At 39.6% G+C, this 24,638-nt stretch overlaps 1 protein-coding gene across 7 annotated transcripts in view; it reads left to right on the top strand.

Annotated features, from left to right (window-relative positions):
* Positions 1 to 24,638, top strand: part of HOMER3 (homer scaffold protein 3) — a 37,483-nt gene that overhangs the window by 8,429 nt on the left and 4,416 nt on the right. For 4 of the 7 annotated variants that reach the window (XM_088149422.1, XM_088149424.1, XM_088149420.1 and 1 more), the window contains exons 3-9: positions 4,487 to 4,630; positions 5,285 to 5,441; positions 6,094 to 6,225; positions 7,638 to 7,745; positions 10,692 to 10,813; positions 13,874 to 14,030; positions 21,518 to 21,625. In XM_088149422.1, coding sequence (XP_088005548.1) covers positions 4,617 to 4,630; positions 5,285 to 5,441; positions 6,094 to 6,225; positions 7,638 to 7,745; positions 10,692 to 10,813; positions 13,874 to 14,030; positions 21,518 to 21,625 — 798 coding nt within the window. In that variant the 5' untranslated portion in view covers positions 4,487 to 4,616. Of the gene's footprint in view, positions 1 to 4,486; positions 4,631 to 5,284; positions 5,442 to 6,093; positions 6,226 to 7,637; positions 7,746 to 9,675; positions 9,928 to 10,691; positions 10,814 to 13,873; positions 14,031 to 21,517; positions 21,626 to 24,638 lie in introns of those variants that run through there. The other 3 variants (XM_007438213.3, XM_088149426.1, XM_088149425.1) reach the window with 2 other exon arrangements.

Here is a 24,638-nt window from a genome sequence, read left to right as displayed (position 1 = left end):
CTTTTAGGTGATCCTTCACCTTTTAGGAAGTGAGAACTAAAGATGAGCAAAGAGCTATGCATTTCATCTTGAATTCCAATATGGATACCGGCCCTTTCCCAACCTAATGCACTCCAGATGTATGAGGGTATCACCCCATCATCCCTAACCAGCATGGGTCAATTGTGTGTTTCTGGAGAATGGGAGGTAATGTAGTCCAACCCATCTGGACACCATCAATTTGGGATGTATTCTTGGCCATCTGCTTCGAGGCATATTAAGATCAATAATATTATACTGTTTCTTTAATGTGGGGGTATGTTAGGGTAGACGTGCAAGTGTTCCTTGGTTGAAGAAAAGGATTCATGTGTTTGCTAATGCTAGTTGGACAGAAACAAAAGAGACAATAAAGAAGGAAAAAAATAATATGCAAGATAGCAAGATATGAAAATAAGGTTGTTCTGCACAAGTTTTCTGGACCATGAATTGTGTCCAGAAAATGGGAAACATTAAATGGGCACCACTCTCCAAAGATGTGAGTGGAGCTAGAACTACACTTATAGTGAATATGATTACTCTCCACTTCTATATTGAATTATTTTCCCTCCTGTCATACTTGCTTGCTTGCTTGCTTATTTATTTATTTATTATAAGTGTTTTTATGCCACTTCAGTTTGAAAAAAATTGAACACAAAAGCACTTCTGTTATAATATGATAGCAACTTTTGGAAGTGTCTGGCACCACATCCAAGACTTTCAGGAGTCACAAATGGCCATGGAGTCTCAGATTGTATATTGTACCTCTTAAAATAAGGAAAGTAAGAAACAAGAATTGAAATGTTTTTGTGCATTGTTTAGAGATGCATATCTTTTTCATGTTCCTTTTTTGTTCATTATTGAACTCTGTTTTAAAACAGCAGGGCAAATGTGGGCAGAACAGCAAGAAGTAGGGATATTTCCTGTGGAATAGGTTATTTTCTGTATATAAATTACTTTTCTTTCCATGTTCCTTGCCACGTCTCTCTCTTGTACACACAAAGTGCTACAGTGAAGCATGGCATTGTCAGGATCTACTGATGTGTATGCAACATTCAAGGTTCTGTATTGAAAACAGGGAAAAAGGAGGGGAAAAAGATGGCTGGCTTGACCCCAAGCTTTCAAATACCATTTTTAAATGGCTTGAAAGTTGCTGTGGCAAAGGCCAGCAGAGTATGGATGGACAGAGACCAAATTTTTCCATTAATTATAAACTTGAAGAAATAACACATTCTGAGTTACCTTTTCTTCAGATGTTGTGTCATTTCCATCATTCTCCATAATGATATTTCACATTTTCTCCTGTTCATTGTTCCAATTTTGATCTTCTCTGGCTCACTTAAAATCTTGGAACATAAGGATGAAAGAATTAGTCCTCTAATGGGCTACGTGCTGGTCTTTTCCTTAAAAAAAAATCCAAAGTTGAAGTAATGTACCAAAAAATTAGTGATGATAAATCAGTATCACTTCTTCAGACTTCAGAAGCTACCTATATATGTACACGTACATGTACACATACACAATTGGTTCAGCTCCTATCCCAAAAGCTATTGGCTATCCTTGGCTTACAATCTACATTTGACAAAAAGAGTATAAGTACAGGAGAAAGAAAGTAGCTCTCTGAACAGCCAGAGGTCCTACCAAAGGTTTCACAAAAATATGTGTGAGATTTTAAAAGTGCTTTGCATGAACAGAGAGAAGTGGGACCACAGGCATTCCAGCCATCAGAGGCAGCAAAGAATGACAATTGCCTTTAAATTCAGACCAGACGTGTCTAGTCCTGCATCCTGTTTTCCATACAGTGGCCAAGTGGGATGACTTCTGGATAGCAGCCAGTTTGGGCTTGATGAAGTCAGTCATCTTGTATAATATTATCTGGTTAGTGTGAGAATGGCTCAGTGCTGAATGAATTGATTTCATTTAGCTTGTGAAATGCCTTCTTAGAATGACTAGCCTGATATCTGTTGTAGGCTTTCTGGTGTCAGTTAAAGAACTTTTTTTTTAATCAAAATATTTTAATATCACTTGTTAGATATTTTGCATTAATGATGATTGCTGCTGGTGATTTTTCCTTTTATTTTTATGCTAGAGCTGTTTTTATTTTGTATACATTTTAGGTAATTATTATCTAACATACAGAGAACCTTAACTATTGGAGAAATCCTACATATAACTAAAACACAAACGAACCAATATAAGAAGTAGCTTAGTTGGAGCAAAACAAAGATACATCTAGCTCACCAGCAGAATAATACTCTTAACATGGACATTCCTTGTTCAGAAAAAGAACATTGTTGGATAAAACTAAATTGTATTTGCTCCCATCAGTGTTCTCTTTCCAACATTGGTCAGGCAGATGCCTTTAGAAAGCCCCCAAATAAGGCAAGAAGCTAATAGTTTTTGTCCATGTTTCTTTTCCTTGGTATTTACTGCTAAGGCATAGACTGCCCCAATATTTGGATGTTTCACATAGACTTATGGTCTTCCCATGAAAATGTCAAAGGCTTTAACAAGATGTAAGAAGATACTGAATCAGCATAGCCTACAAGCAGAATTCACTTTGCCTGCCTCTTTTAATTGACTTTATTTCAATGTTCAGAAGCAGCCTCCCAGTTCTCCTTATATGCACTTCCTTTCTAATTCACTACTGGTGGAGACAAGAAAGATTAACTAGACAGATCTCCAGAAAGGCAGTTCCTTCATCCTTACATCCGCTCTTCTTAATTGAGAAACAGCAGGGCTTTGCCTACATTGGTGGTTTTGGTTTTCATTGGCATGTGTTTCCATTGTTGCCTTACTTTTCTTGGGTCATTTCCTTCCTTTTATTGGTTTCCTTCCATTTCTTCTTCTAGTTATTGTGCTCCTCACATCCAGCTTTTCTTCCTTATTCAGTGAGCAGTTGAGCACACAGTAATAGGCTGATCTTCAAGATACCTTGAGAAGGGCGATCCTTGTCCCCACTGGCTTGCATAGGATAACCCGCATCTCATTTTAATTCCCTTGATGAGACTGTGATGGTGAGGGATAGTTTATAACTCTGAAATCTTCTCAAGCTGAGTATGAAGTTCTCCCTTTTGTCCTCTGGGCAACCATATGCAGTTGGCATGTAAGCTGCTGGGTATAAAAATGTTCCAAGATTAGAAATAGCAATCTCAGCAGTTGTTCTACATGTGAGCCTGGCTGTAAAGTGCAAGCCTTGGGGACACCAAACTGCTTGAGCTCCAGCTTTCTTCTAAAGACAAGAAAGTATTCCCTCTTCCACCTTCCTTCCCGTTTTGTTCTTTTTACTCTTTTGAAACCCTGGATCACCTGATCATTTCCTCATTAATTTATTATTGAACAGAAGAGTTTCTAACGTTTTAATTCCTGAAATAATATAACTAAGGCAGCAGCTTTTAGTCAGGTAGCATCTCTACCACTGTCTCATATAACCATGTATGCACATGGATAAAGTACTGCAAAAATAAAAGCTATCAGTAGACTGGCTTTCAGATTGTCTGCATGCAATGTTTGACTGGAAAACACACATGCTCTAGTGCATTAATATATGGTCAAAAAGAACCTTAGTGAAAACATACTCTTGTAGCTGAAATGTGCCCTGTAACATAGGTTGAAAAATGTACGGTAAGTTACACACACTGTAATGGAAGTACACTATCCTCCATTATTGCCTATAAAATCCTACAGCTTTCATCTATATCATGTGTTTCAAAATTTTAGTTATTTATCTTCACAAAGAAAGAATATTGGAAGGATGTAGAGGAGCATTTGGGCACCAAGGAAGGTTCTCAACTGATGTCCCATCAGGAAACCAAAACCATTATAGTTGAGGATGGTTGTGTTGTGCAAATTTTAAATATTTTCAAATGCTGTTACTGAAATTCAAGGTTCACACGTCTTAGATCACTCCTGTTCAAAATGTTATGGTGTTGGTGAAAAGACCAATCCCAATAATTTTTGCCCTGTCACCTTTCTTTGTGCTCAGTAAAACTCACTGGCTGAATGGCTTCACTGTAAGCCTACAGTTAATGAAAAGTTATATGGGTACTGCTATATCTGACCCGTTGTGAACAAACTGACATTTGTCTTTGTCTTTGTAAACCATGCTGATATGGAAACACATAATTTAATGGTTTGTGGATTTTTTAAAAAATTCTAACAACTCTCCATAGATTTCAGATGTTGCCATTTTTATCCAAGTACAAGTGTGATAAAATGCCCAGTTCCTTAGTTACCCTTCTGACACAAATCATGGAATTGTTAATAAGCTGTTACAACCTAGCATTTGGAAGCTGCATGGATTTCTCCCTCCCCCTTCCTTTTAGAAGCCAATAATCATTTCAGATTAACATTTTTAAAGAGCTTTAGCTGAGTCTAATTTAGAAATAATATTATGTGCATTCTTCTTCCATTTTTTCCTCCTTTCCTGTATTTTCCAGTGTCAATTAACAGTGTACATTTCCATTGGTAGGAAATGAATTGCTGCCAGACCCTAACCAAAGTGGGATATTAGCCCAGCAACTGTACTAACCCAATGGTAGATGACCTGGTCTTTTAACTACCTCTATTGCCAAGCCAGCTGCCTTAATCAGTCTTAACCAATGTCAACAATTAGGTAATGCCTTGTCTTAATCTTCCTATAATCTGTGTGTGTGTGCTGGAGTGTGTGTGAGAAAGAGAGAGTGTGGACATTCAAACAATTTAAAGATGTTGCAATCCCCTTTTTGATCAGAGCTTAGAGCTTGGAGGTAGAAAGCAGTGAGAAGTCTGAATTCATCTGTAAATCAATCTGTATCAGAAGAGACAGAACATTGTTTAGTCTTGAAACATGAGAAAAGTTTGCTTTACATTCCTAGTATACATGTACATATGTGAGAGAGTATATTTCTATATATGTATGTGGGCTGAACATACATGTACACCTGTGTCCTCAAATATATCAAAACACCTCTTTTCTGATCATAATTAATATCTAAACTAGCTATCACGGAACCCCCCACTAAAGTGCACCTTCCGCACAGTTAAATACAAGAAGAATAATGACAGTTTAAGACATTATTTGTCAATTGTTCTCTGGGATCAGCCTCTGAAATTCTAATTTTGTCCCTTCCCAGGGATTTCACATAACCCCCTGACTTAGAGGAATGTGTGTTCATGTGCATGTGTGTATGAATTAGAGTAGAGAAACCCATCCTTCAGTGATAGGAGTTACCGACTTCTTCCCTGCTACAGTTCAGCCCCTTATGCTCCATTTTCTTCACTTCTGCAGGGAGCAACCAATTTTTAGCACCAGAGCCCACATATTTCAGATTGATCCTGCCACCAAGAGGAACTGGATCCCTGCCAGCAAGCATGCCTTGACAGTGTCCTATTTCTATGATGCTACTCGCAATGTCTATCGGATCATCAGTGTGGGAGGCACCAAGGTGAGGTCTAAGAGGCAAGCAGCTTCTCCCATTTCCAGTTTCTTGTTTTAAAACAATGAGGACTAGTAATGAAAAATAATTGTTATGATTATATTCTGTCTTTCTTTAAGGAACTTAAGGCATATACTTTTTAAAAAGTCTTCATAACAGATTCTGTATGTACATTAAGTTGAAACATGATAAGCAGCCTCATGTCAACCCAGTGACCTTCATTGCTGAATGGGAATTTCTACCACTGTCTCCCATGAAATTGTGATCACTGTATTGTGCTGGCTATCCCAGAAAGATAATCTTTTTATTGATGAAGCAGTCTGATTTGGTCATCCAACAACTCCAAAATATGCTTATTTAAATTTGTCAACTATCTTGATTTGGAGCTAAAGAAGAAATTATTTGCACAATGTTCATAACTGTGTGAACATCTCTTTAAAAAGTAAATTGTAAACATGGTGTGTGAACTGCCCAGACTGGGACACCAGCAAGATGCTGGGGGAACACACACTTAATTTGTTGTCACCTGCCTGAGTATCATTGCATCCTGCACCCATGCTTCCTTTCCACTTTTCAAAAACTATTCATGCAATTGCTTGTTGTGGAAATTATTCCTTTTCTAGTCTGACTCTAAAATTCTTGATGTTTGTCTTTCTCACAGGCCATCATCAACAGCACCATCACTCCCAACATGACCTTCACAAAGACCTCGCAGAAGTTTGGCCAATGGGCAGACAGCAGAGCCAACACAGTGTATGGGCTGGGGTTTGCTTCTGAACAACATCTCTCTCAGGTAATGAATTATAGGAACTGGATGGGGAAAGGACCACTTTACTAAAGAAGTTTGTAAAGGATAGATTGGATCCAAGAACATCTCAGAAGGGACTAGTGGCTGTTCTCATTTCTTATATTGCTTTAAAGCCACAAAGACCAGTGTTTTAATCTCAGGAAGGATTTTACAGCTTTACAAAGTAACAAGGCCAGTTACTGTGGACAAATTAGATCAGTTTCCCCACCCTTCATGGTGTGTTGGACTATGTCCCCATCAATCCCAGCCCACAGAGCTATTGGGTCCTTCTGGCTGGGAAATAATAGGAATTCCACTTCAACAGATCTGGAGGCCAGCTGATTAGGGAAGGTTGATCTAAACATGAGCCATCTTCCTTAGCAGCCCTTCTTTTGGACAAGAGGGGAGAACCCCAGAAAGGCTTGCTTAATGTATCATGTAATGTATTTTGGGCACCAGATGAAATTTACTTTTTGAAATTGTTCTAATCATTATAAACTGATTTCTTTTTGTTTACTGTTTCATTGAATTATTTCTTTATTGCTTATAATGTTTCCTTTTAAGTGCTTCTGCCTCTTCTTGTTTTCCTCATAATAATCCTATGAGGTAGGTGAATGTAAGAGAAAGTATATATGAGTTTGTCCCAAGGTCACCCAGTGAGCTTCATGGCTAAATAGGGATTTAAGGCTGGGTTGCCTTAGTCTGAAACTCTTAACCAATTTGTCATGTATAAACAAGTGACTTTAATGATTTTGTAAGTTACTCAAATTATTCAGACTGAAGAATGAGGTATAAAACTATAAAAATAAAGCTGTCTGAATGGATCTTCAGTTATTCAAAAACCTGTCAGACTGAAGACCCGTTCTGTGTTTGCTCCAGAACAAACAAATTGCAAGGAAAGAGATGCACAGAAAAAATTCCTTCTAGTGGCAGTTGTTGATTAATAATGAACTGTCAGACTGTATTCAGCAGTGGTGAGTTATCTTGACTGGAAATATTTAAGCAGGGATGTCTTATTTGCAAGGTTCCTGTACCAAAAGGGGAAATAGGGGGAACTAGATGAGATGACCACTTTCTTTCAACTCTACAGATCCTCTGTGAATGGCTGCTTCCCAGCATTTCCCATTATTGCAACAACAGTGTTTGCCTTAGTAACAGTTAATTTGAAACTCAGTCTTGGAAATATGCTTGTAGCTCTTAATCCTGCAGCCAAATCCTTACTCCTGTCCTGAAAACATTGATTTCCGATCATTCAGTATGTGAAAATCAACAGTCCTCAGCAAAAGAGAGGAAAGATGGCAGGAGAGGGTGAGGAGCTGATGAAATGAAGGTTGCAGTTTCACAGCTTAGGTTTGTTTGGAAATTCCAGAGCAGTAGATGATATTTTTTGTCTTCGGTTCCATGTACTCTAAAAACAGTTTGCAGCAAAATTCCAAGAGGTAAAAGAAGCTGCCCGCTTGGCAAGAGAGAAGTCACAGGATAAGACTGAACTAACCAGCCCTGCTCTCAGTTTGACTTCCCACCAAGTAAGTCTGAAGGGACTAGGTCCCATATCTACCAACCCATGGTCAGATGGCTGGATTCACTGTAAATTAAACATGATTCAGGTCAACCTCTCTGTCAAGGGCAGGAAATCTTGACCCTCTGTCAAGGGCCCTTCTGAGGATCATAATTTGTTTTCATTGTTATTTTTGTAAAGAAATTGCACAGTGCAATATTAGCATTTTGCAGATGAATTTAGTGTGATTTGGGGGGATTTGGGGAGGCTGCAAAATGTGGCAGGGAACTGCATGCATCCAGTGTTGGCCCATGCCAGATTTTGCCAAGTATTGTCCATTTTAATTGGCCATGGCTCTCCAGGATCCAGGGCTGAGAAGGGTCCTTCTCTTTCATTTGCTGCCAAAGAGCCTTTGCATTGGAGATATTGGGGACTAAACTGGAAACTTCTGCTGGCAAAGGAGGACCTCTACTGTTGGGATGAGGTCCTTTGATCCCAGCAATAGCAGATGCAGCAGAAAAGTCAAGAGGCAGGGCAATAGCAGAAGGGTCAGGGTTTGTGGCAGTAAGGCAGCTACGGAACAGTTCAACAGGTGGCTCTGAGGGCCAGCAACAGGAAGCTTTGTGCTGCTAGACAAGCAGTGGGCTTTCTGAATTTGGTTTCAGCTTTAGCTTATTACTGCTTCTGTTCCAGGGGTCCCACTACTTTAGGTGGGAAGATGGTAGAACTAGGAAAGACTATACTCAGTTGTTTTTTCCTCTTTCACTCTGCAGATTCCATGACTTGGTTCTAACTACCAATTAACTATTGATATTAATATTATATTAATTAATATATTATAATATAATTATATTTTATGATGTTATAATCATATAATAATTAATAATTAATATTATAATATTAATGCCAATTAACTACTACACTTAATTTGGTTACTGATCTAACTTATTTTTCGGATTCATACAATATACTGAATCATAAATAAACAGACAGGGTTTTCAGAGCATACCAACCACAAAAAATGAATCAAACTTAAAACTTATCAAGCTCAATATATTGTGTGAATGCAACCACTAGGTTTAACTGACTTGGTTAAGTGTACCCATACCATCAGTAGAGCAGTAGAGCAGCTTCTGTGACTTGAGATGTTTATTTAGGATATGCCAGTTCCTTTTTGGTCATAGGCATGCTGGAGCCAGTGGAAAGACAGTGGCCTTCTTGCAAGAAAGTTTTATCACTTTCTGACTCTGGACCTGGACTGGTCCTGACAGCTGTGTAGGTGAATAAGGAGGAATCTAGAGCAGAACTACAGAACTCTTGGAATCTTTTTGGGACTCTCTCTTGGGTGTATGTTATGCATCTATTTACTTATTTATTCCACAAAAATTGTTCCTGTTTTTTGATCCCTGAAAGGACTATTCAAAGTGGCTCATACTGTAAAAAGTACAGTATGAGATTAAAGAAAAGATAATGTGTTAATTAAATAATTAAATTAGCAGCAGGGAAGAGTATATAAACCAACTGCACCACTAAACATTATTGCCATTTCCCAAAAATTCAAAAAAGAGGTAGAGGAGCATAACAAGATCTCTTTGAGAGGAAGTTGTACAGATTGGAAAGGTGGAACATGAGCAGACACTTCTCCAAAGCAGGCTATTAGATGCCAAATACTGTATAGGGTGCAAGCAGATGAGAGGTAGTCCTTCATATAAGGTATTTATGCAGTTCCCAGAGACAGTCCTATGTGTTTTCTTCCTGACTTTTGAGTGAATGCAGAGTGCAGAATTATTACTTGTTTGGCACCCATCTCACTTCCTGAAAGGGGTACATCCTTCAAGAATCCAGGAACAACTCCAGAGAGATGACAATTGGACAAACATCCCCAAGATGTGGTTTCTTCCACCCACTGTCCCATTTATAAACACCTTGAAGTGAAGTGAAATATACCATGAGTTGTATTTCAATAATTTCATGTATGAAACATAGCCAATCCATCCATGTACTTCACTCTTTCTGTACTCAGCTGCTTTTATTTTCTGGTGCTATCACCAATGATAAGAAACACTCAAAAAATGATATGGATGTGTGGAAGAGGAAGAGGACATTCATGTGTACCCCTCCCATTTAGAAGAGTAGAAGTCATTTGGAAATATCAGCGGTTGTTGGCGCTCTACATGTGCTTCCTAATCTTACGGCTGTCCACCACCACAGTAAGGAGGGATTTGATTTACATGTGTCCACAAATTACATGTCTTTGATTTCCCCTGCTAATCTAGCTGCATAGGAGAGAAGAAAGTAGACACAAGAAAGCCCTGATTTGTGCTTGGAAGACAGAGAACTGTCCCCTTCACAACACTGCCAAGGGATGACTGTTTTCCTCTGATCTCCTGGGTAACAGGGATGGATGGATCTGGAGGATGGAAAACATTGTGTTCCCTAGGCTAGGCATAAATGGATTGGTAGTACATGAGAAGGAGGAGGAGGATGTCTGAACAATCCATTGGCCTGGAGAAGAGGAAAATGAGAGAACACAACACCCTGGAAGAGAGCAGACAGGGAAAGTTAACAGAATTTTTGTCATGACTATATAGGATTTCTGAAACTATAGTTTTGGCTATATAAATGCTATATGACAATTTTAACAGAATAGTTTCAGTACACGCTTGAGTATCTAGAAGCAAAGGATTTCAGAGGAATAGCATTCTCTTAAAAATGAAGAGGAAGAGAAGAATGCTATTCTAGTTTGGATATGAGAAAGAGAGGGATGACATTCTAGGATTTGAATGTTCCTGGATCTTGGACAGGTTCAGAAGTTCTAGCGTGGCACTGAGATTACCCACTTGGTGGTACTTCTTTCTGTGTATGTGTTTATGGGTGTGGTGGGAGGATTTCTTTTTCTTAGCAAGCTGCCTTGGGGATAGCAAAGTAGACCCCCTCCCTCCATACGTGACTCTCATGTTTTTTCGCTTGACAGATTCTGGCCAGCCCCGTCATTAGTTCTAATGGTCCTGGAGATGACAAGCTGTTCCGGAGCCAGAGTGCTGACATGGAGACGACAACAGAAAGAGAGCGGATTAAAAAAATGCTCTCTGAAGGGTGAGCAACTGCTTAGGGAGCAGTTCCCATGGACACATACTCTACACCACTACACCCAGTGGTGGAACAAAAGCAAATGGAATTATCAAGAAGTTGCTGAGATACTGTTATCTGTTTTATTTTTAAAATGCCAGTGAATTGGTTACTTTTGAGGATTACATGTTGCTTTGGACTTGACTCCAAAAATATGTCAGCCCTTTAAGGTAGACCAGGTCAGGAAATAGACACCACAAAAAATACTGGAACTCTACTTTATCAGTATTTCTCTCAAGCCTTTGACTCAGTCTTGACCCCAGGCGACTCCTGCAGTTTTCTTGGCAAGATTTCAGAAGTGGTTTGCCATTGACTCCTTCCTAGGGCTGAGAGAGAGTGACTGGCCCACGGTCATCCAGCTGGCTTCGTGCCTAAGGCAGGACTAGAATTCCTGGTCTCCTGGTCTGTAGCCCAGTGCTTTAACCACTACACCAAACTGGCTCTCTTTATTGGTATAGGTTATAATAATAGAGTATAGAAAACCTGACAGTGTTTTTATTTCCCTTCTTCTTATACTAAAGAGAATCAAGGTGAGGCAGTCTGGAATTTCTTTCTTACTCCTTCCTGTCTTTTCAGGCTAAGTTTGTTTTGCTAATGGCTGTCACATATTTCTTCAAAGCTGTCTCCATACTCCTCTACAAAAGGTGCTTTAGAATGCACAGAGTGAAAAAAATAGCATGTGTCTGCAAGTCTTTAAAACAGCCACTTTATTCTGTGGATCACATGGCAGCTGCAAAGGGCAGCTGTGTAATCCCAGGAAAAGATTAAACTGCTTTTAAAGAGTTGCAGACATCTGCACTCCTATGCACACCAAAGTGCCTTTTTTGGAATCGAATCCAAAGCACAACAGAACCTTATTCTACCTTCAGACATATCACCATACCTGCATAAGTGTGCTTCCTTGCCTTTAAGTATACTTTCTCACACACACATTCTTAGTTCTTTACCAATGGATGAAATGCTCTTTTTTAGAGTACCCTACTCAGCTAGTGATGAAGAGGTTTCCTGCGCTCCTCCTTCATTATTCACTCTGCTCTGCATTTTGCTCCTGCTAAATTCAGATCACTAGGAGAATTTCTAAAATTAAATGCTAAATTGGAGTATCTGCTGATTACTATACCACTCATTTCCTTCCATTCATTGGCACATTTTTCTCCTCTCTATTATCAGTGTGCACATGTATTAATAAATACCTGCGCAAACTAATGTGATGGCAGAGAAACTGCTTTTTTTGTAGTTTCTTACCAATATTGTGTATTTTGCATACATAGATAAAAGTGAAAGGAAACTTGATACAAACTTATGTACAGCGACAACAATGTTGTCTTTTGCAGTGTTTGTTAAAAGAACATCGCTAATGCAGAGAAAGCACAGCTCTCCTCACAAAACTTTCAGTTTGTTACCGATATTATGTTGCCTGGTACCACTGCTATTGGTTTTGTTTTTATTTTGTTGCAAGCCGTTCTACGAACTTTTAATTCACTGTTGCATAGTCTGAAAAATCTTGAATGCAGCCTCCAGAGGCCTCTAAAATTTGTTATCAAACTATAATTTTTCATGTGAGTGAACAAGAACATTATTAAATAGGTTAGTGCAGCATGGTCAAACTGTGTTCAATATGAATTACATATGAATTAAATTAAATCAAATTTAGCTTTTGTTCTGGCCTCCTGCACTACTTTTCGGATAGTTGCTCCAATTATACCACCGCTCAAGGACCAGAGGTGATCATCGGTCCTGATGAAATTGTGCCACCTTTGTTTATATTGAAAGGCTAACATAAAAATGTATGAAAAGAAACACATATTTAGATTGTTTTAAAATCGTTACAAAAAAGATTCCAGATGCGTTGTTTCTGCTTTGGAAATACAACTGAATCCTTTCAGAATGCCCCAAATCAAGGGAGAAATTCATATTAGGAAAACGTTATTGGTGCCTCCATCTGCAGCTTGGAATGCAGAGGAAAATACTGTACCAGTCAGTGAGCTGCTAAGCTGCTTCTGTGTTCTGTATATGACATGACTGGTGGTACCTCTAGAATTATGGTGGTTCAGACAAATTATCTATCAGGATGGTCTCATCCCCCCCTCTTTCTTTCTTTCTTTCTTTCTTTCTTTCTTTCTTTCTTTCTTTCTTTCTTTCTTTCTTTCTTTCTTTCTTTCTTTCTTTCCTTCCTTCCTTCCTTCCTTCCTTCCTTCCTTCCTTCCTTCCTTCCCTCCCTCCCTCCCTCCCTCTCTCTCTCTCTCTCTCTCTCTTTCTCTCTCCTCTCTTTCTCTCGCACTCTCTTTCTCTCTCTCACTCTCTCTCTCTTTTGCAGTTATATTCCCCCATAGGCTCTGTACTCCTGCTCTGTTATCCAAATCCTGGAAAGGAAAGTGAAACATTGGATTAGGTTGTTTGTTTTCCCATTCATCATGTTTTTCCAAAATCTAAGCATCCTTCCCCCCCAACTGACCCAGGGCTTGTGATACAATTTATTCATTTCCCTGCTCTAGGCCCAGGTACAGATTTCTGCTCTTTGTCTTTTCCCTACCCTGACATTTCACAGGGAGGGAATTAGCTGATTCTTTTTCTTTTTCCTTTTTATACAGAATATAGTATAAATAGCGCTTAACAAGAGAAGGCATTCTGCACTTGTTTAGAGGTACCAGCACCAATAAGTTGAAAGCTGGCTGTGGCAACTGCTTAATTGCTCATTTGGGGCTGGATATTTTTGAAGTCCTTTACTCTGAGATTCAGAATAACCATCTCCAAATATACCTGCCCACAAAGATCTTTCTTAGAAATCTTTCTCTTCATGCTCACCTGCTTAGATCTGTTACTGAAGAAACTGAGTAGGTTTCATTCCATTTGTCAAAAATACTCTTGAGGCAAACTCACCAAGCCCCCACTTTGATGTCCTTCATTTTTTATTAACAATAGATTAATATTGTTAATATTGTCAGCTGCTGTAGGAAAGCTAGAAATACATAAAATAAGTAAAATACCTAGAATGCTTTGCATATTCCCTGTCCCTGTGTCTCCCAGGTCTGTTTGTGAGGTCCAGTGGGAAGCTGAATTTTTCACCCTGCAAGACAACAACAACAAACTGGTGGCTGCCTTGCATGAAGCTAATGCCAATGTGGAGCAATGGAAGCAGCAGCTGGCAGCATATCAGGAGGAGACAGAAGCACTGCGCCAACGAGTGAGTGGAGGTTCAAGGGAGGGCCAAGGCTTTTATCAGGCATTTGGGGCACAGGATGATCAAGTTTCACTGAAGTCCTGCTACATATCTTAGGATCCAAAACAAATCAAAGCCTTGGGCCAACATGGCAGGAATAGGCAACTTGTAAACTCAACCCACCTTTAAAAAAAAACAAAAAAGCACTTCCCCACTCATTCAGTCATAACACCAAAGAGAGGTGGGAAATAGCTGAGAATTGACAGTTCGGTTTCTTAAGATTTCCAGGTGGAAAGCATAATAATGCTGGTTATGAAGGCCCTAGAATATATTGAACACATTAAAAAGAAAAGGAAATTCTCCGATAACCATTGAAACCAGAATAAAAATGGAAAAGACCTGCCTACTCTATATCATGTCCTGCTACTATAGCCCTGGGCTCCTGACAAAAAATTAAGTGCTGTCCTTTGCCATGAAAACATAACCCATCCCCATCAGACATTGCAGGACAGGGTATCCCAAATGCTTGATAGCCATTAGTTTTTGCAACTTTTGTTTATCCCAATTTAAAATAGGAACAGAAAGAATTTCATTATATACTCAAGGTTCATCTCTAGAGGAGGGATAGGGAAGTAGGGAATCCCCACCCCACAGGGCCTATCACCCTGGCCAGCAGACCCCTCTCTCCCACCATATTCCTTTGATGCCTCTAGAGGTTTGTTGAAAACCTGACTGCAGCTAGAGAGACAAGTTAATCCCCTCTGAGCATTGCAATCCCAAATGTCACTTTTAGGCATCTGAAAAACTTCCATCAGTGATGAAACTTTTCCTTAAGATAACAGCTGTATAGAAAGTGGAACCAAGAACAAGAGTAAGAAGAGGAGTTACAGAGAGAAAAATTGTTGGGTTCTTGGTATTCTTTGAGATTGCTTCTCTTCCTGCAGACATTTCATTGCTAGGCTAGGTAGCATCACCAGTGCATGGGAGAGTGGAGTTTGCTGGCTGATCACATATGGTAGTTTGTGTTAGCAGCCTTGACTGGGGTATTGTCCCTTCCTAAATTGCTTTGTGGATGGGATTTTAATTGTTCTTGTTTATCTGGAGATGGTTCCTGCTTAGCGAGATGCTGGCTAACAAATGTGTGATGTTCATGGTTGTGTTCTCTCAATTCTTTGTTTGTCCCACTGTAATTTTCACAGTCCTTGCATTGTATATTGTAAATGACTCTTGTTTCATCTTCTTTGTCTGTTGGGTCTTTGGGTTTGCTTAGGATGCTTTGGATAGATTTTGTTAGTTTATGGGCTGCCATGATGCTGAGGGTTATAGTAATCTGTTGAGAAAACACATCTATGAACATCAACTAGCAGTCAGAAGACATAATGAAAACACATGGACAAGTGCAACCACAAATTCGGTTGGAAACAATCGATGTCTCAGAACAAACCAGATTCAAAAATGCAAGAGAATTCTAGAGGTGCAGCACTCTGACGAATCAGCCCTTAACAGACATGTTGAGATAAGCTCCATCTACGAATCATTCAAGAAAGGAAGCAACCAAAAGTCAAGAAAGGAGAAAAGCAGACCTAAACATGTCCTTCCTCATCACACACTTATTAGCCAATATGCAAATAAGCAGGAACCAGATCCGAATAAACCAGAACAATCAAAGAAGAAACAATACCATAAACCCTGCTGATAAGACAAGCTACCACATATAAACAGCCAGCAAAATCCACCCCTGATAATTGTTGTTGGTTTGGGCATCTGCAGGCAGAGAAGGAAGCCCAGAGAACACGAAAACCCCAACAATTCAACCCTGAGTTACCACTATGGCAAAGGGAAAAAGAGGAGAGAATAAGAATTAGATGAATGTGAAAGCAGATGCTACGTGAGACAGAAAGCAAAAATGAGATGTTCGCCCCCTACCCCCATTTCTATTCACCTCTGATTATTAGGCCAAAACATACATACATTCAATTTTCCACAGAATAATTCCATGGGGTTGTTTTGGGCTAAAAGATGGCAAATAGTCCCTCAGGGAGACTATTAATTAGTTGAGGGACTTTTTTTCACCTGGTTCAGTGCCTGGCATCTCCAGATCACTATCTTAGGTATGAGAACTGAAGAAATCCCATTTCAGCTAGATGGACAAATAGTGTGATTCAGCACTGAGCAACTTTCTCTTTTCCTTTGATTAAGCATCTGACTGGAATGCAGTAGCAATGATTTACAGAGAGACCCAACAGATGGCCTCGCTTGAGGACATCTCAGCATTTCAAATTGTTGTACCTGATGCAGAGAAGTGTCTGAATTTACCACCCCAGCAAAGGTTAATTGGAGAGAAGCCAATCCAGATCAGTAACTTGGGCAGGGATGCTTCAGACTGTCTCCTCCTAGGGCAAGTAATTCTTCTTATCTTTGCCCCAGGTGTGATGGGTCACACCTCATGCACAGTTGTGGCAGAATTGGCCCTTCCTCAAGAGGCGAAGCTACAGTAGTGATTTGTGCAGAGATGCTCCCCTTTGGGTAGGTCCTCCTTGAATGTTTTAATTACCTAATTAGTTTGCTTTTCACACATTTGAAGTTTGCCTCTCTGCACACCCCAGAGTACAGACATCCCAGAGTGTTTGGCATTAAAAGATTCACTGCATTATTGCTGAAAATAATATTAGCTTCTCATAGAAACCAGCATGCAAGATGGAGACCTATGTGCAATTTATCTTCTGTTTCCAAAGGCTGCTGTGCATGCTCACTCATCTTGCAGCTTCTACATGTGGCAACCCACCCCCCACCCCCACTTCCTGGCTGCTGAGTTTAGCTTGCATCCAAGATCAGTAGTTGGATGGCCCCCATCCTGGGAAAGAGACAAATTGCCTTTTATCAGGTTCCTGTAATAGAGCCTGCTGCAGATCATCACAGACAAAGGACAGGTTGCTGTTCTCTGCTTAAGACATGTCCTCATTTCAGAAGAGAATAAAGAGAGAACACACCTTCTTTTAACACTCTAAGGATCTCCATACCCTGGATCAGAGAATATGTGTAATGAACTTGTCATTACAGGGGCTGGAGTGCAGGCACTGCCCTTTATCTCAACATTCACATATACAAATAAAATGTCGAAACTCAACTTATTTTCACTTCCACAAATGAGCCCTCTTCATCATTTATAAAAAAGGAAGTACTGACATTTGAAATAACTAATTAAAGCAGATTAAACTGCTGAAGTAGTTTGTTTCTTATAAGATTTTTTAATTAGGATACTTGTAACAAAATTGCATTCTTTCCTTTTTCCCACACTGTTGTTTTCTGTTTGTGTTAGTGGCACAGAATAGCTAGGAAAAACTATTTGCTGCAAGATAAAAAACAAAAACATTGAATGAGGTGCTTGTCCGGGTTATTTAGCATTCTGAGAATTTCAGCTCCCACTAGTTACTATGTTTGAAAAAGATGAATTTTCCATCTGTTGTGATTGAGAAGATACCCTAGAAGAACTGGGTAATACTGACTATAACTACCAGAAGGGAAGGATTCAGGTACCTTTTCCTTGAGGAAAATAAGCTATGTGAAATGTTGAAATGTTGGAAAAGAAATGGCACAGATTCACTCTATTGGCATGATATATACAATCAATTTAGCTTCTCTATATAGTGTTTTACAATATAAAATATGCATGTTCCTATCTGGCTTCAGGATTACATACCAAATTGTGATGGAGCATTGGTTTCCTGTAAGGTTTGGTGAGGAAAGGGCACCACGGGAAGTACTTCTGAGCTTGTAAATTTTCTTTTCCCCAAATCCCTGCTTTGCTCCACTTCAGTGCAGCCAGCTAGTGCTGAGAAGTGGTGGACTGAGACTTTTTCCTACTTACTGTATAATCATTGCTGCTAAAGTCTGTGGCAAGCTAGTTTTAACAAAGACGACTCAGAGCCCATGTTGACTCTCTTTTAACCTTTGTTCACAATTTTTATTTGCTGCAGCAGTTTCACTGCACTTGAGAATCTGTGTGTGGTGAAATAGATTTTATCTGTAGATGCAGCCCACCTTAATGTTCTTTGTCATTCAGACTGATTTGGCAATGAATGAAGCAAACATTTGCAACATGTGGTGCTTCAACTTCTCCTCCTCCAAACATTCCTTCCTAGAATTTGGAGTTCCAAATTACTTGGACATAGTTCCAACGGGAGCTGATGAGACCTCACTGTTTCAATTTTTTAAATGTCTGAATGTTGAATGGAATGCTACTCATGTATCATTCATTATTTCTTCCAGACCTTTCCGTTCATTTTCATTTTTCATCCTCCTATGCTCTACTGATGTATTTATCTTCAGTGATAAAACCCTGCAAAAGAAGAAAATAGTTGTTTTAAAATCTTGTTTATAACTATAATAATTTTTGTGGCATTTTACTGGTACATAAGGGTACATTTATGCATGAATAAAATATCACCTGGATTAAGTTGTTGATGCAGTTGCATTACATGTGCCCACTTCCCCAAAAGTATGGAAGTTGCATGAGCAATGTTAATTTATATTTAACTCTTTTTAGAGAAAAGATCAGTGAATATTTAAGATAATTCTGTAACATTTGTGTTTACAAATATGAATGTTTGCTTATTTTTGTGTCTTCAAGTCAGCATTGACTCCTGCAGTTGACAAGTCCCTGCAGTTTTCTTGGCAACATTTTCAGAATGTCTTGCCCTTGCCTCCTTCTTAGGTCTAAGAGGGAGTGACTGGCCCAAAGTCACCCAACTAATTTTGTGGCTAAGGCAAGACTAGTACTCACGCTCTCCTGGTTTCTAGCTTGGTGCTTTAACCACTACATCAAACTGTCTCTCTTCAATAAGATGAGCATAGGAAAAAGTAAAGTTTAACTGATCCAATAGTCTCTGAAAAGGTAGTCCCACCATCCTTGCATCCCCGGGTGCTTTCCACAACTCAGATCTATGTTCTTGTCTCTTGATTCATCTTCATCCCAACAATCCACTATGTGGGAGACGTGGTGTCATTGCTAGGCCTTATCAGTGAGTCCTCTGACAGAGAGTGTGTTTTTCAACATCTTTTTATGCCTACAATAGTTGCTTTTTGGGTGGGGGGGACTAAGTAAGCAAAACAGGTTGATTGTCTAGATTTACATGTTCTCAAAACATGACTGACAGAGACAAGTTTACTAAGCCCCCATAATTACTGTTTTGGGCCAAATGTAACCCTTTGGGGGTTAGTTAAATTCATTTGACTCTTTTTGTTGTTCTCACAACACTCTATCCCTGTTCCTTCACTAACCAAGTTAAGAATATCATGGGAGCTAAGCCTCTGAGTGGGAAAGATTGCTTCATTAGTCAACAATCTCCGAACAGAAAGCTTAGTCCTCAAATTCGACTTAGCCATTGCTTTCTCCAACAGTGTCCCACAGATGTGTTGCATCTACCACTCAGAGAAGTCCTAGCTCACATATAATATTAAAAATAGGATTGTCAAGGTATGGAATACTGATCCAGATCAATCTTTTTAAATCTGATTTAGTAAGATTGTTCTTACTGCCTTAAGCATATCTTTACATCCATGAGAATTAAAATATTTCAAGTGTCTACTTTTCTAAATTTGTAATTCTACATTTATATCAGGAAGACAACAGGGATTTTTCTTTTCTCCATCATTTTTACAGGCTCATCCTTAAGTCTGTACCAAATTCTACACCCCAACTCCCTAACTCACCTCAGCCTATTCCAAAAATAAATCTTCCCTTTATGCTTCTTCTGTTTTCACTGCTGTCTGCATAACAATGTTTGGAGCAGGAGGAAGCCCAACTATCTCTGCTGGTTTTGCAAGGGTGTAAGTGATCACCTTTCCTTGGTTCCTGCGGACTTGAATCAGCAGTGTAACAGCTGAGGCTCTGACTTTGTTGGACTCCTTCAAGCATAGTATGTCAGCTAACCAGGCTTGCATCGAAGAATGGAAAGGAAAGGGAGAGTCATATAAGGTCACTTTCTTTACTTGAATAAAAACCATCAAAAAAGCATTTGTTTTCATATCTTAAAATTTTGTGTATAATGGATCTAGGTATTAGATATGGACTACCTCATTCGTCCAGTAACATGCCCATCCCGGTATTCTCTACTCCAATTACCTGTGGCCTTCTACATGATAGGTATTTCCACATTCTGCTGAAAACCCTTTTTTTAGCAAGCTTTCTAGAAGCTGGAGATGCTGAGCACTGAATGCCCCTCTTTTAGTGGCTAAGAAGTGCTGGATTTGGTATATAAGAGCAATTCTGTGAATGAATAGAGAGGTTTCTGGCTTTAAGAAAGCCTGATAAAGTGTATGTTTGTCTTTGTATGTGTGTGCATGTGTGTGTTGGAGACAGAGAGGGTGAGAAGAAATAGCAGTGATTGCACTTGAAAGAAATGAAAGGGTACAGAAAAGCAAAGCACACATCAGGGGAGCAGGCTAAATTTCAGGCAGAAATAATTGTGTATTTCCTGATAATCTTCCCACCTGAATTGTTGGATGCATCATTCCTGTTCACCAAATTGTTTCTTTAATGGTGCGGAATATGGGAGGGATCTCCTGGTCTGCTACTTTTCATCTCTATGCGGCTGCTGTTATGTACATAGAAGGGTTAAAGCCTGATAACTAAGGGCTACTCCCTTTGGGACTGTCCATGCTAATTACTCACAGTATTGTCCCAGTAGCTCTGGAAAGTCTGTGCCTTTTGATAGATACAGATATCTAGAGATATCTAACTTATATATTATGTACAATGTTACATTTCATGCTTTTCTCTCTTCCTTGATTTTGCCTTTTGTCTTGTTTTTTTTAATGTTTGCTGATGTTTAATAAACAAGCATCAAGCTATATTTTGCTAGCTGTACTGCATGTATGCTTACTCAGGTCTGGATATAGGGATTGACTGGGAGTGTGCAGGATGCAAACTAAACTGGAAATTATCCACAGTAATTCTCCAACATGAATTATATTACACTTGAAATAGGCTCTGTGGATTTGATTGGGCTTAAGAGGCTATGGAATTCAGGGAAGAGAACTGAGTATCACTCAGTCACTTTGCTAACTTTTTTTTAAAAAGATATAAAGCTCCAGAAATTTTACACTTCTCCTGTGCAGAACAAACATTCTAATAACTCAAATACGGAAGGGCGGGTGGGTTGCCACAGAGCAAAACAAGCAAATAAAGATGACAAAGACTGAGGCTCATCCATCTCCCCATCTCCCTTGAGGAGAGTATGCAGCATGAATGAGGGTACTACCATTTAGCATCTAGGTCTTTAACAACTTCATGCTGGTTTGTGGATAGAGGACAATTCAGTTTCTGGTCTTTTTGTCATAAAGAGAGTTCCCAGTTCATTCCAAATCCATCTTTTTCAGACTCAAAGCAAATTTATGGTCATGTTTCTTTTGTAGCCCATCACTTTTCAACAACTGGAAGGAAATTCTGCTGACACCATTCTAAGTAATTCCATCCATTCTCCATTTTCCTTCTCCCCAATCTCCCGTAGGTGGCAGAGCTGGAAGCCCAGAGAAGCCACAATTTCTCAAGCGATGTCAAGAAAGAGACCTGTCCAGCTCTGGAAGAGTTGGAACAGTTGGTGAAGGCCAAAGATGAGGTCAGTAGCTGCATCCCAGGTCTCTAAGCTGCCACTCTAGATCAGAGCTTATCAACTCAGAAGCCTACAATTAAAAACAAGAAGGAAGATTCTGTTGGTGGCCTCAAATACGTGTATTTCATTTTGCAAGATTAGATTGGTAATAATTCTCTATTTGCAGGTTGAAAGAATTACTATACTTGAGCTGTGTTTGCCAGTCTGCTTCTGGGTTCAGTTCAAGGTGCTGGCAATAACCCATAAAGCCATACATGGCATGGGGGTGGGTTATTTGTGGGACCGCCTCTGTACATCTACCCATCCCATCAGGCCCAGCAGAAAGGGTCCCATCAATTAGAGAATAACATCTGACAGGACCCAGGAGGAGAGCCTTTTCTGCCGCAGCACCTGCCCTTTGGAACATCATCCCCCCGGAGGTTAGATTGGCCCTGAGCCTGCTTGCCTTTTGAAAGGCTCTAAAGACACGGTTGGGTCAACAGGCCTGAGGATCTGGTTATGGTCTGGAGCCTGCTAGATGGTTACACTGATTGATCCATGACTTGTACTTGCCTGCTTTTTATGTTTTTCATTTTGGTTTTAATTAGTTTTTTATTTGGTTTTCAGGATTATTGTGTTTTTACTGTTTTCCTGTATTTTGTTTATCAGTTGTGTTATTTGGTTGTTTTTAACTGTGCAAGCTGCCCAGAGTCACAAATGCGAGGTAGGCGGCTATACAAATTGAATTAATTAATTAATTAATTAAATAATTAAATAAATAAATAGCTACAGTTAACCCGCCACATTTTAGCCTAGAGTACAAACCCAGGTCACATAATGTGTTTACTGATCAGAGTGCTCAAATCTAGAATGTTGGGTTAATTGAGTCAATTAGAGTGAAGCTACTTGCTCTTCAGGTGCAAGGCCCATGGAATACTAGGCATTTCCTGGAGACGCTGGGTGGAGCTTCTGCGCTACCCTCATTGTGATTTTGGTTTAGTGTGACTGTGCTGCCGGAACCACTGGGCAGGAGATTTGACGGGGCTAGCAGGTGACTGGGTTAATTGTGTTGTGGGAACAGTGCTTTAGAGGTCACTGATGCTAGCTTGCTTTTCTGTCTAATACTGCAGTAATTAGAATTTGCATTTACTATACCTAATATTCAAGGTGATTATTTTGGGCGCACACTGGCATGCACATAGCATCCATCAGCACACCTTTTCCTGGAATTAGGCAGCAGGGATGGTAGCCTGAGGGGTTTGAGAGTACGTGTGAACCTCTGCCTATACAATATTCCTTTTTTTAAAAACACTCCCCCCCTAATCTTGCTCTTGTATCTTGAGGATGGAGGGTACATGCAACCTGATAACTGTCTGAGCTGCCTGCCCCTGATTTAGATAAAGCTTAATTAAATGATCTTGTGCCCAAATTGCACTAAGACCAGAGATACGGTACTACTGCAAGGAAGGTATAGCCATGGAATTCCATGAATCCCCATCTTGAAAGTGGAAGGGAAATTCCCAAAGATGGAAACATGAAATGACATTTGTGTCTCTAGGATCCTATTGCCAGGAGCTATACCTCGTGCATCCACAAATACAAATGGAGCCAATGTGGCAGAACCACACATTCTCAGCACACATAGCAAGCAAAACAAGTGACCTAGCTAGTAATAGCATTACTGCCGCAAGTTCTGAAGGGTTTGAATCCCCATTTGCTATTCAGAAACAGAGCTTGACAACCCCTTGCCTCCAGCTAGTTCCTTGCAGTGAGCACAGGTGGTTAAGAGACTCAGCCAGGGAAGGAAATGCTCAGGGGAACCACACAAGGAATAAGTAGCACTTCATTCATGCACAACGAAAGCAGTTGTCTCGAATGGAGATACAGGGTTGAAAAGCAGAAAGAGAAGAGAATATGATGCAATTCACTTTTTGCATGCCAAGACCACCAAGATAAATAAATAATCTCTTAAAGAAAAAAGTACAGTTTTTGAAGACTTAAATCTACATTGGACACCTCCACAATTCACCAGCCATTAGAAGTAGACAAAATGGTGGTATTGTTCCAAATTTCTTAACCTAGTTAACTATTACCCTAGTCCTTACTGTCAGATCTAGCCGCACTTAATCATACTAAATGAGTCAGAAACAACTATTTGGGGGAACATTTCTACCTAGCTGCAATCAAATGACTCTGAGCAGCTTGATTATGATTATGTTCCATCACATCAGTGTCAACTCTTAGTGACCACATAGATAGATTTTTTTCTAGGATAATCTTTCTTCCAACTGGTCCGTCAGCTCTTCTGGCAGTATGTACACCACTGTTGTAATCAAGTCCATCCATCTTGCTGCTGGTCATTCTACTTTTCTCATTTCCTCCACCTTTCCCAGCATTGTGGACTTCCCTAAAGAGAAAGGTCTTTACATAATCTGTCCAAAATATGATAATTTGAGCCTGGTCATTTGTGCCTTGAGTGAAAATTGTGAATTCATTTGTTCTATGATCCATTTGTTTGCTTTCTTGCCTGTCCATGTTATTCTTAGGAGTCTTTTTCAAATCAACTCCTAAGTTCAAAAGCACCAATACTCTTTCTATCCTGCTTCTTCAAACTCCAACTTTCACTTCCAAGGGTGGAAAACCTTTGCCTGCATGATTCTGATTTTTGTAGGAATAGACACGCAGAGCATCTGAATGTTTTTGCCAAGGACTTCATTGCTACACTACTAAGTGCTAATCTGCCGCGCATTTCTTGACTGCTGGTTCCTTTACTATTTATACTCAACCCTAAAAGGCAGAAGCTATCCACCACTTCAATATCTTCATTGTCAATGTTAAGACTAGTTCTGTACCTATTGTCATTAGTTTGATCATCTTTATATTCATTCTTAGTCCCATTTTTTCACTTTGCTCCTTGACTTTTATTTTTAGAGCTTGCAAATCGTTTACACTTTCAGCTATTGGAGTTGTGTCATTAATATCGCTCATGTTATTAATGCTTCTTCCTCCAGTTTTAAAACCTCAATCATCTTCTTCCAAT

Source organism: Python bivittatus, unplaced genomic scaffold (genome assembly GCF_059951505.1).
Source record: "Python bivittatus isolate LINGU-HERP-01145 unplaced genomic scaffold, Pbiv_v1 ctg000580_np1212, whole genome shotgun sequence".
Taxonomy (NCBI): domain Eukaryota; kingdom Metazoa; phylum Chordata; class Lepidosauria; order Squamata; family Pythonidae; genus Python; species Python bivittatus.
The sequence above is the reverse complement of the archived record's forward strand: the minus strand, read 5'-3'. Positions and strand labels throughout refer to the sequence as shown.